Raw genomic sequence first — 11581 nt, forward strand, 5'->3', positions numbered from 1 at the left:
CATCTCCCTAATGTCGTTGTGGCCCTGGATCTATTGCCCATCCCGTGCTCTTGCCACTAATTCTCGGCGTAGATAACGAGGCTAAGAAAAGTAAGGATACCGAGTGAAGAAAAAGAGGGGAAGAAAGATCAAGATGAGGCACTGATATGTGAACCCCATATGTTCAGTCAACCTGTTAGACCAAGTCAATGTGCTATGTCAGCGAACCCCCCCTCCCTTCAAAATAGTTGTTGGAAGAGTCGATATATTGGTTTTACATATGATTACCCAGTTTTAAGTTGTTGGAGGTGTCGATATATCGGTTTTACAGATGATGGGCGGGAATTAGATCCGACCTATATTTTGAGGGAGTTACATTGGACTTTTCTCCAATACGGAATAAGATGCCCATATAGCCCACAACCATATACCCAACTAGTACTAGCCTAAGGCCCAACTTATTTTGGCCCATTTAACATACCATTGCCACATACTACACCTACCAAATTCTCCCACCACTCATTTCTTTAGCCCCTCTCCCAGAATTCAACTTTAGATCCTCTGAATTCAACTTTTACACTGCATTATTTGTAGCAACGTGTCAACGTATAAAAAAAAAGTTACTGGATATCGGCGTAATCGACGGCGCCGTAGGGCTGGAACCACTCGGCGAGGAGCCCCTTCTTCCTCCTCGGGTCGCACCCCATGTCGCGGCACAGCTCGTCGCTGTACCAGATGCCGACGCCGCCGAGGCACGACCGCCGGAAGTGCTCCTCGCCGGCGCTCCGCCTCATGTACCTCCCCCACTCCGCCACGCTCGCCTCCATCCGCCGCACCGGCGGCAGCCGGAACGCGCCGTCCAGCAGCCGCGCCACCCACTTGGTCAGCATCTCGCACGTCTGGATGTTCGTCGCGCTCTCCGAGTACCCGATCACCGCCATCTGCGGCACGCGCGGGTGCACGCACTCCCTGTACAGCGGCGCGGCGGTCTCCGGCGAGCCGGCGACGATGTCCCTCACCCGGCGCGACGCGAACATGCGCCTCAGCTTCTCGTCGCCGCGGAACCCCGTGGCGAGGATCACCAGGTCGGCCTGGACGACGCGCTCGCCGCCGCCGCCGCCGTCGTCGTCCAGCACCAGGCCGTCGTCGCGGAAGGTGAAGGACTTCGCCGACCTCTTGATGACGACGCTGCCTTCCTTCACCTTGTCGTAGAACCTCTCCGGCAGCATGCCGATCAGGCACGACGAGAGCGACTTCGACAGCCCGTACTCCGGCGACATCCCGTGCTCCTCCATTGGTATCTCCTTCTTGTAGTACGCCTCTGTCAGCTTCGAGATCAACCACCCCTGCACAGACACCATCAGCTCAGAATGTGGTCGGGATGCTCGCCGGCGCCGTCGCCGGCGGCGAACGTACGTACCAGAGGTGACAGGAACGTGGCGAGGAGGTTCGACGCGACGCCGGCGCCGGGCTTCCGGACCATCAGCTCGGCGAAGCGGGTGAAGTAGATGTAGCCGATGTCCACCTTGCCCCAGACATTGGTGTCGTGCAGTAGCCACCGTGGGCTCCTGCAAATCATCGTGCACGGCTGCTCGACGCCTGACATGAGTGACACGACACCGACATGAACAGCTTTAGTTCATCGAGCAGAGAACAATGTCGCAGCTGGGGTACGTACCGTTGGCCTCGGCGCACTCGGCGGCGATGTCGAAGGCGGACTTTCCGGAGCCGACGACGACGACGCGCTTGCCCTTGACGAGCGCCGCGGCGTCCGCGTCGTCCATGTCGGAGAACTCCATGGAATGGATCACCCGCCCACGGAACACGTCGGGGCCGCCGGCGGGCGGGAACGCCGGGATGTTCGGCACGCCGCTGAACCTCCCGATGCAGAGGATGAGGAAGTCGAACTCGTACACCTGACGACGAACGGGGCGTCAGGGGCGCCATGGGAGAGAGCTTCTGTTTTTCTTCAATCTGGAATGAACCACCTCACCTGCGTGGTGTCCGTGTCGTCGTGGTGCACGGTGAGGCGCCACGCGCCGGAGCCGTCGCCGAACGCCTCGCCGTTGCCGTTCCACCGCTCCCACCCGTCCGCCGCGTCGTCGCCGACGAACTCCGCGGCGAGGACCGTGGACCGGAACCTGACGCGCTCGTCGACGGCGAAGCGGCGCGCGTAGGCGGCGAGGTAGTCGACGACCTGGTCGTGGCGCGGGTACCAGTCGACGGAGTCCGGCCACGGGAAGTCGGAGAAGCGGTAGGCGACGTGCGGCGACTGGAGCCTGGTGGACGCGAGCGTGCGCGTCCACTGGCCGCCGACGGACGCGCCGGCGTCGAACACCACCGGCCGGAAGCCCCTCGCCAGGAGGTGCTTGCACGCCGCGACGCCACTCGTTCCGGCGCCGACGATGGCCACCCGCTTCGTCCGGTGATCCATTCTTGAAGTTTTTTGTGTGTGTCAGTGTGTCACAGTGTCGTCGATGTCTGCACTCTGCACGGCGTTTAAAAACAAAACGTGAGACACCAACAACAAATATTTTAATTTAGTGACCGTGATCAGATTGGACTTTGGTTTAGGTATTGGTGCTCAGTCATGTGAGCTGTTTATTTTTAACAGGAAATCATATAATCTGCTGTTCGTGGGCATACTTCAAAAAAAAAACTTAACCTAATATTAGATGTGATGTTTTATAATACAACGAATCTAGACATGTAGATATGTTGTACTAGAAAACATGAGATCTAGTAATAGGTTGAGTTTTTTTTTTTACAAAGGGAGCTCACTGTTCGGATTTCAAACATTAGCTGCTATGACATGTGGACATGTGGTGTTGCCGAGTTGGTGTCAGCTACAGGACGTGGCTGCGTTCGAATCTTATAAAGATCGGGATTAAATACGAGACATGCAAAACTATTAACACATAATTAATTAAATTTTAATTATTATAAATTTGAAAAATAGATATACCTGATATTTTATAGCAATATTCATATAGAAAGTTTTCCATAAAACGCGTCGTTTAGTATTTGAAAGGTGTGCTAACGAAAACTAAGGTAAAATCTTCCATATTCATGAGAGAAGAATGGGACCTAAGAAAAGCTGAAGAGGTATGCTCCGGTCTTTACGGGTAAAGATACATATATTATCTTGATTTTTGCACCTATTCTAACCTGTTAATCAGTACATTTCATATAAAAATTTCTACGTAGAAATTGCTTTAAAATATCAGATAAACTCAATTTTTAAGTTTGTAATTATTAAAATTCAATTATTCATGCGTAATGTTTTATTTTTCGTGTCCTACCTTCGTCTTCATCTTCAGTTGGGGGAAAAAAATATCACCGTAGTGCTAGTAGTTTCTTAGGTATTTAATTTCTTTTTGTTTTCAATTGAGACTCTTTTCATCCGAGGGAAGTTTGAAGGGCCTGTTTGGTACAGCCTTAACTCCTAAATATAACTACAGGAGTTGAGTCTGGAGTGGAGTTGTGAAGCTGCCTAAACCCAGCTCCACAACTCCAGTACATTTTGTGAGAGAGCTCCACCCAACTAACTCCAGTACATTTTGTGAGAAAGCTCCACCCAACTCCACTCCCAGTTTTGATGGAGCTGAAATTGTTTGGCTGAGCTCTAGCTTCAAAAGGGGTGGAGCTAGAGTTAGAGCTGTGTCAAATAGGCCCGAAGTTTCAGGCTTGCAGTGGAAGCCACACAAGGGAACTTGGAGCGGAAGGATTGGAAAAAGGATAAGCAGATTGTTATTTGACTGAAATAAATTCTCTCTGATATGTGCGACTGTCGTTTTCCCCGTTTGACCGGCGTTTGCTTGAGTTTTGAATTGGAAAGAACAAAATGGAGAAAAACAATAGTCATGACACGTAACTGCTTGTGTAATTGTGTTATCAAGTACTCCAGTAATCTACTTTTGATGATGGGCCCGCTCATCTGGGCCGTACACCTTAGCTCTTCCAGCCCAAGGCTCCAGTGAAGTGATGCAAAACTGTATTCGGGCTAAGAATTCAACGAGGCCTTCACCTGGGCCCAGCCCAGCTAGCCACAAGCCACTCCTCTCACGCTCAGTAGGAGAGTCAGTATACAGGCAGTAGCTTCGCCCACAACTCAGCTCTCCCGAGCTCTCAGGGCGTGAATGATAAACCCTAGCCTCCGATCCGAGGCTCCGAGCTCGCTTCCCCTCTCTCTGCGACCAGGAGGTGAGGTAACCACCTGAATCTCATCTCTACTTCTTCTTTTCTCAGAGCTTGCAGTTGCTTTGGGGGTGGATTGGAAAATTTGCTGAATGTGCCTAGCGCCTGGTTCTTGTTCTTGAAATGCCATGGATTGGTGAGAGTGTTTTGAGGTTCTTGATCTTTGAGTGAGAGGGAGTGGATGTGCTTCGTCTTCTTCTTTTCTTTATAGGTGGATTTGGGGTGCTGCATCTGGCCTTATGCCACGGGACCTTTGATTTAGGGTTCTAGGTTATATTTCAATGGTCTAATCCGATCCCCCACGGTTGTGTGGCTAGTGGGTCTGTGGTTCTTGGTCAACTATTCCTTAATTATGATTTGGAAAATGCTATCACCTGGAGTAGATTATGCGCTCTTAGAGGTGTTGATAAAATTTTCTTTTCCCCTTTTTGCTATGTATCTTTGATGTTAGTGAGTTTTGTATGTGCTACTGCAGAAATTAACCTGACCACAGAGTGTTGTAGGGGATAACTTATGCTATTCGTGACCTTTTTGCAGTAATGTGAATCATAACCACATTTTTTTGAATGAAAATATAATGTCTGAAAACTGAAAGTATATAACAAGTTGGATTCATGGCCTTGTGTTGAAATTGCTGATAGCCCTGGTCAGTGCTAAGGTTGTGACTAGTCAGGCTGTCAGGGGCTCAGGGCCATTGCTTTTATGGATTTTAAATTTTTGTCTACCATAAGTTATGGAAGGCATGCAACTTTGCACTACAATTTTGGTACAAGTGTAATTCTTTTCTTTTGCTGTTACTTTTTTACTACTTGAGTCGCCGCTTGGTATGTTGTTGTAGTCTCATCAGTTCACTTTAACTGGCTTGCAAGGTTTATTTGGTTGATAGATTGAAATTCCTACCTCAAGTAGATGAAACAAGCATTTGCTTCCTGTTGATGTTTTATTATTTTTAGCTCTGTAGTACTCTATATTTTGGTGAGTTTTCTAGAAAGGAAAATGTTAGCATACTGCAATGGCCTGGGATTGTGTAATACCACATCAGATTATAACTCGAAACTAAAGCCAGATATGGAATTACATAACTTGAATGCTACAAATGATTTGGCAAGTCGTTACTAATGTATTGGCTGGTTTCTAATATTCAACATGTTACTATTTTGCAAATTTATCACTGATGATTGGAAATTTCAATCCAGGCTGCTTAGTGCGGGGCATCATGCCTGCTGGTGACAACCCACACTCGATCTCAGAGAAAAAGGCAGCACTGAGAGAATCGCCTAAAGAACCTAAGAATGTCGGTAATCAGCAGCCCAGGACTTCTCCTTTTCCTAAGGATAAAGCTGCTGGGACAGTTGGCATCAAGCGGCCGCAACCTAATGGTCCCTTGAACCCAACTAACCCAGGGACAAATGGCCATCTTGTATATGTGCGCAGGAGGCTTGAAACTGATCATAGCAAAGTTAGCTCTTATGCTAGTGCAGATAGTATCAGTTCTCTAAGCTCAAAGAAAACTGTTGTAGACAGACCTCAGGAACAAGGTTTGAAGCATCAGAACAGTTCGCTTCAAACTCCGTTAGCTCCTGCTGCAGCTGCTGCCACCTCCCCTGCTTCTCCATCTGGAGGTTCGCTGCCTCAAAATTCTCTCAGAAAGCAATCTCTAGGAAAGGTGGTTGTTCAGCCAAGTATTATAGTGACTGCTAATCCTCCACCTCGCAATGTGGTGTCTACTACTTCAGTTCCTCAGAATTCTATAGCAGCTAAGTTGGCATGTTCTAGTGTTGCCGCTGCTAGTCCTCCACCTCGCAATCTGGTGTCTACCACTCCAGTTCCTCGTAATTCTATAACAGCTAATTTGGCATCTTCTAGTGTCGCGGCTGCTAGTCCTCCACCTCGCAATCTGGTGTCTACTACTCCAGTTCCTCATAATTCTATAGCAGCTAATTTGGCATCTTCCAGTGTTGCGGCTGCTAGTCCTCCACCTCGCAATCTAGTGTCTACTACTCCAGTTCCTCGAAATCCTATAGCAGCCAATGTGGCATCTTCTAGTGTTGCGGCTGCTAGTCCACCTCGCAATCTGGCGTCTACTACTAAAGTTTCTCAGAATTCTATAGCAGCTAATTTGGCATCTTCTAGTGTTTCGGCTACTAGTACAGCATCTCGTGGTGCTGCTCCAGCATGTTATCCGGTTGATCCACAAAGATCAAGCAATCAAGATTGGAAAGAGAGGTTTATTAGGCTGCAGGCTTTCTTGAGAAATAACGAGCAATCAGGACAGGAAGAATATATCCACAGTAAGTTTATGTTTATCTTAGTTCAATACAATTTGCCACAATTTCTATCTAATACGCTGTTTCCTTTCACTAAACTGCAGTGCTTCGGTCTTTGTCATCTGTTGGCCGAAGCAAGCTTGCCATTGAGCTGGAGAACAGAGCAGTCAAGCTCTTGATTGAAGAAGGTATTCTTCACTCTGATTGTTGAAGCTTCGAACATGTTTGTCAGTATTAGTGTATTACTTCAGTTTCCATGCTATTTTTTCAGCTATCAGTCATCCTGAATTTGTTTATGGAAGCAGGATCATTTGGATTGACTATTATTTTTGTATCCTCTTGTCAGGGAAAGAGCTGCAGAAGATGAAAGTTCTGAATGTACTGAACAAGCTTTCACCTACTGATGCTCTACCATTACCAACTCAGCCTGCTTCTGTTAGGCATCTGGCATTTCCACCCCGCTGACGAGAAGCTGAAAGTTCAGCCATGTCACGGCATAATAGGTGTTGAAGAAGTTCATTCTGAAATCTTCCCAGCTGACAACCTGAATGCTATAGCATGGTTAGCATGTGTTGCCTTTGTGACAATAAGCCATTTATATCTGCCAACTGATGCTCTCTCAGTGTATCAGAGCATATCGGCAGTGCGTAGTGTGCATTCCATTCCGTAGCCAAAGAAATGCTCTGGATAGACGGATGGTTCATCACTTCATCTACTTCAACTAACCTGCAAATTTCATAGCCCCCTGTGCTGATATTTCTTCTGCGTGCAAAATGATTGCCATGTTTCATCTTGAACTAGTTAAGATGAGGTGCAAATGTGAAATATTTTCTTCGCACACGAGTCGTATTGTATGCCAGTGTCATGTTTCATGTTTCATCACTGATTCGCAGATTCAGCCAGAAGAAAATGTGTTACTACTAATTACTACTTGCTGCTGTCAGATTAGTAGATCACTCATTGGCTGTAACCTGACCGGCCAAGAGTTGACATGCTAACAGCAACAAGCGGTCCGTTATTTTCTCCAACAAGAGTTGGATGGAGATTAAGATTTTTGTGACACGTTTTTCAAACTGATAAACGGTGCATATTGTGCGAAAACTTTCTATATGAAAGTTCCTCTAAAATATCATATTAATATATTTTTTTAAGTTTGTAATAATTAAAACTCAATCAATCACACGTTAATACCACCTCGTTTTGCGTAAAAAACTTAATCTTCATCTTCAGGAGAAAAGAACACCACTGTGCCCCGTTCATTTCCACTAAAAAGACTGGATGAAGTTTTGGATTTATGTGACACGCTTTTTAAACTGCTAAACGGTGTGTTTTGTACGAAAACTTTTTATATGAAAGTTGTTCTAAAATATCAGATTAATCCATTTTTCAAGTTTGTAATAATTAAAACTCAATTAAGCACATATTATTACTATCTCGTTTTGCGTGAAACACTTAATATTTATCTTCATCTTCAAATATTCAAACACCACCATGCAAAATAATTTTGCAAGTGCTTCAAAGATATGTCAAAGGAACGCAGATTCAACAGGTTGTTGTGCTTCACTGACGTAGATGATGACAACACAATAAGTGCATCTTGCATCTTGTTTAATTACACTGGGTACATCAAGTACGAATTCTGGCAGCAAAAAAAAAGTGCTGGCAATTTGACCATTTGAACCGAGATGCTTCATCCTTGATGCTTACATAGACAATTAGCAATTATGGCATATAATTAATAACAAGGTTATGACGAAAATAAGCATCAGGACATGCATGCTCCCTCCTAACCAGCAAATTATTATATCTATATACACTCCCAGAGAGGAGGGGACGAGATTCTAGCGTACTTGCTCCAGATCTGTGTTGAAAAAAAGTTATTTCACCTTCTGTATCAACAACTCAACTCAGTGTCCCTCTCAGAGAAAAGATCATCTTTTCGCCGGGAAGGGAAAAAAAAGATCATCTTAGCCAAATGATCTGGAGAAGTGGCAACATCTGCCATTGCACCTCAATCATCACATCCGGCAGGTATCAAGAACCTTTCTTCGCAGTTTCTGCACAAAGCATCAGAAAAACACCATATTCACAGAAGCACCAGGATACAGTTAAGCGACAAAGATCTACAATCTGTATCAGGTGTGACTTTCAGTATGAACTAATGGAAGGCAATGCATATAGAGCCAAGAAAATGGCCGCAATAATTTCCCTTTCTGCCCAACTAGTAGCAGTAATGATGTACCCAAGACATGTGAGCTATTACAATTACAGTTCACATGATAGCTACTATAGTTATTTAGCAATTTCTTACCCGTTTCTCCCTTGTCACTTTCTGAAACTTTGATCAAATACCAAGCAGTGCTGAGCACTCTAGAGCTGAGAGTTCAGTTCCTCAGCATTGCCATCAGATGCTTCAGTCATATACATCATTCTTAGACTGCACACATCAACACCATCAGGGAGGTCAAACCAAGATTCCAATCATACAACCCCCCCTGGAAACGTCAAGAAGAAAGTTACTTTCAGTAGCTGTTGCAGAGTTCATCATATCTGATGAGCTAGCTCCATGTGATATTTCCCATGGTACACATAGCAAAGCTGAAAATATACTCATGCACGAATCATCTCCCCTTGACTTGGAATATTCAAATTTCCATAAACCAATGCAGTTCGAGTGTACAACTTCGAGATCTTGATTTTAGCTTAGTTGTCAGATTCTAAGCCTCCATGATTGCGCGCAACACAGTTGCATGCCTCGATTAATAATGTAATTGCACCAGATCTTTTCTTGAATAACTGATCCCACCTATTCAAAGTGTCCTGTGAGAATTCATCAGTGTGGACAGGGTTATTAAATAATTACTTGGAGAAAAATGGTAAATATTCAGAACTGATTTACACCCTGTCTTCAAATCATACAAGAGCATGCAACAGATGGCAGAGCAGAAATCATTTTACACAGTTTTATGCTAAGTAACAGCAACCCTATATTAGTTTAACATGCCCAATGCCAATTGGATCCATGGTGGTGGTGACTCCTCATGGATACCAAACATTAGGTTGCCTTTGGGTTGGGGCCCACCCACAGGAGAATTTTAACAACCAAACCGGTATCTGATTGGCGGGAATTAAGAAGACCTCCATAGCTGGTGGAGGAGAGCTGATGGTAGTATTGGCATGCCACTAAAGAAAACCCAAGCTTTTGGTCAAATATGAGACAAGTAGCAACTATATTTATTTCCAGTGGGCTCTAGGGTAGTGACTGAACCATTATATTAAAGGGAAAGCAGGAAAAGAAAAGTGAACATAGCATTTGTTTTCATATGAATGATGTCAAGGTGACTCGAAGATGAGTATTCATGGTGCCTTGTACTATATCTTTGATGTCACTCTCCAACTAGTGTCTTCTCATCAGCATCCAATTAATCCAAGCAATGTACACCCCCTCTATGCTGCATCAAACAAATATACGGCGAGCACTAGAAAACAGGTTAGATCATTAGGAATACAAAATGTAAAGGAGTGCTCTACCATACTATCCAGTCTTGATTAATGCAATTATGGTTAAATCAAAACAATATAAGGGTGCTACTCTCCAGTCTTGATTTCTGAATAATTGGTTTTGAGAAAAAAAATAACTGAAATGGTATGTAATGCATTTCATATGTAAAAAGTTAGAAAAAAGGTTCAAGCTATATAAATTATAGCAGTTGTATGGTGTTGGCTTGTTGCATTGCCAAGAGGCATCAAGATTCCTGTACATGTCACGGAATAATGAATCAAATAAGTATATTAATTATTTCCTTCCTGAACAGGGGACAAGAACACGTTCCCATGGATGGAATCAAGCAAACTTAACCTATAAATATAGTAAGTTAACAAGTTAACATTCTGACAATCTTTAAAGTCCTTCCTAAACTGAGACAACATTGAGTTTCTCTAGAACAATTAACCTTTCAAATTGGTATTGGGGATCACATGTATGTCCACCAAAACCACCATTATGCAACTAATTAATTGATCTTTGTTTGGAACAGACCCCTACTTTTTAATATTCACAAGTCTGGAAAATAGAGGAAAGTAAAGATCTTATAATAAAAAGATGATTAAATTAAAACACTAACCAATCCAAAGTAGACAAGTAACAGGCCGTACATATGCAGTTTTACGAGATGCAATCCTAGGAATAAGCACAGTGTGCATTTAAATAAGCAAGCAGTTCGGTGATCTCCAGAGAAAATTGTTTAAGCTAACATAGCATCAACGGCTAAAAATGATTTACCCTGAGTTGGTGCCAGAGACAGACAGCTCCATAATTCACTGTACTGATTAATGAAGCTTCCTTGGTATCTTTTTACGAGTAGCATAGAAGCACTTTTACATAAAAAGTTGGAATGGTTAGCCTGGATACTGCACAAGAGATGACAGTTCAACACTTGACAGTGCAACTTCAAATGCATTGCAAGAGATCTTTTGCCCACAAGTTTCATACAATAAAGATTTATTTTTATGCAATTTGCTGCTAGAGAAAACCAAATATTTGTGTGTACAACAAGGGTTTTCTTGTTCTTATAAATAAAAATAGATCAATGCCAAGGTAGTGGGAAGATACTAGAACTCCCAGATAATTGTCACGGAATCTGTGGTTTTCCGTCCAATGAATAGAGAGGACAAATTTTATTTGGCCCTACTCTACACAAGTACACAGCTATACTGGAACGATGGAATCTCCAATTAGTACACCGCCCCTGATCCCCTCTATGCACTTATGCAGTCACCAATGTGGTTAGACCTGTGGCCTGCATTTTAGTAGTCTACTATGTGGCCTCATGCCCAGCATGTGATGTGTAAAACTACAATCAAACAAATAAAGAAAAAACTGTACTCTGATAACATAGTGGCAGCAATAGGTGATTTAGTTCTGTAATTCTGTCAAAAACGACCCTCCCTAGTTTGCCCCCACTTCGCAATTACCCATGGTATTGCAAGGGAGGATTTCATACGGAGGAATCCGTCTCAAGCAACATAATTACCATCAAGTTGACTTTAAAAATGGAAGTGGGTATGGCTGGATTCCTGTGTGGTGCTGGGTCCCTCAGTGAGAGGGAAAGATTCTAACAAATAAAGAAAAGAACAAT

At 44.2% G+C, this 11581-nt stretch overlaps 2 protein-coding genes and 1 long non-coding RNA gene across 4 annotated transcripts; 1 reads left to right on the forward strand and 2 right to left on the reverse strand.

Moving 5' to 3' along the window:
* Nucleotides 1–254: 254 nt before the first annotated feature.
* Nucleotides 255–2475, reverse strand: LOC4347777 (probable flavin-containing monooxygenase 1). Its single transcript, XM_015755895.3, has 4 exons — nt 1973–2475; nt 1658–1895; nt 1400–1578; nt 255–1325 (listed from the first exon to the last, which is right to left on the reverse strand). Exons 1-4 carry the CDS (start codon nt 2411–2413, stop codon nt 600–602), a joined length of 1584 nt encoding a protein of 527 aa, XP_015611381.1. The 5' UTR covers nt 2414–2475; the 3' UTR covers nt 255–599.
* Nucleotides 2476–4072: 1597 nt separating this feature from the next.
* LOC4347778 (putative GPI-anchored protein pfl2) lies at nt 4073–7281 on the forward strand. Of its 2 annotated transcripts, none has more exons than XM_015755334.2 (4): nt 4073–4187; nt 5373–6467; nt 6548–6631; nt 6790–7281. In XM_015755334.2, the coding sequence occupies exons 2-4, from the start codon at nt 5393–5395 to the stop codon at nt 6906–6908; spliced, it is 1278 nt and encodes a 425-aa protein (XP_015610820.1). In that variant the 5' UTR covers nt 4073–4187; nt 5373–5392; the 3' UTR covers nt 6909–7281. The 2 variants fall into 2 exon arrangements, with proteins under 2 accessions (XP_015610820.1, XP_015610819.1); XM_015755333.3 differs by having other exon boundaries at nt 4073–4182.
* Nucleotides 7282–8019: 738 nt separating this feature from the next.
* LOC107278951 (uncharacterized) lies at nt 8020–11495 on the reverse strand. Its single transcript, XR_001540054.3, has 3 exons — nt 8964–11495; nt 8755–8880; nt 8020–8500 (listed from the first exon to the last, which is right to left on the reverse strand). It is a non-coding gene; the product is annotated as an uncharacterized lncRNA (long non-coding RNA).
* Nucleotides 11496–11581: the final 86 nt, after the last annotated feature.

Source organism: Oryza sativa, chromosome 9 (genome assembly GCF_034140825.1).
Source record: "Oryza sativa Japonica Group chromosome 9, ASM3414082v1".
Classification (NCBI taxonomy): domain Eukaryota; kingdom Viridiplantae; phylum Streptophyta; class Magnoliopsida; order Poales; family Poaceae; genus Oryza; species Oryza sativa.

Coding starts and splice junctions, on each gene's coding strand:
- LOC4347777 (XM_015755895.3), bottom strand. CDS start 2,413: ATGGATCACCGGACGAAGCGGGTGGCCATCGTCGGCGCCGGAACGAGT. Junction 1,896..1,972: donor ACGACACGGACACCACGCAG/GTGAGGTGGTTC, acceptor GTTCGTCGTCAG/GTGTACGAGTTCGACTTCCT. Junction 1,326..1,399: donor CCACGTTCCTGTCACCTCTG/GTACGTACGTTC, acceptor GTGTCTGTGCAG/GGGTGGTTGATCTCGAAGCT.
- LOC4347778 (XM_015755333.3), top strand. CDS start 4,119: ATGATAAACCCTAGCCTCCGATCCGAGGCTCCGAGCTCGCTTCCCCTC. Junction 4,183..5,372: donor CCTCTCTCTGCGACCAGGAG/GTGAGGTAACCA, acceptor ATTTCAATCCAG/GCTGCTTAGTGCGGGGCATC. Junction 6,632..6,789: donor CAAGCTCTTGATTGAAGAAG/GTATTCTTCACT, acceptor TCCTCTTGTCAG/GGAAAGAGCTGCAGAAGATG.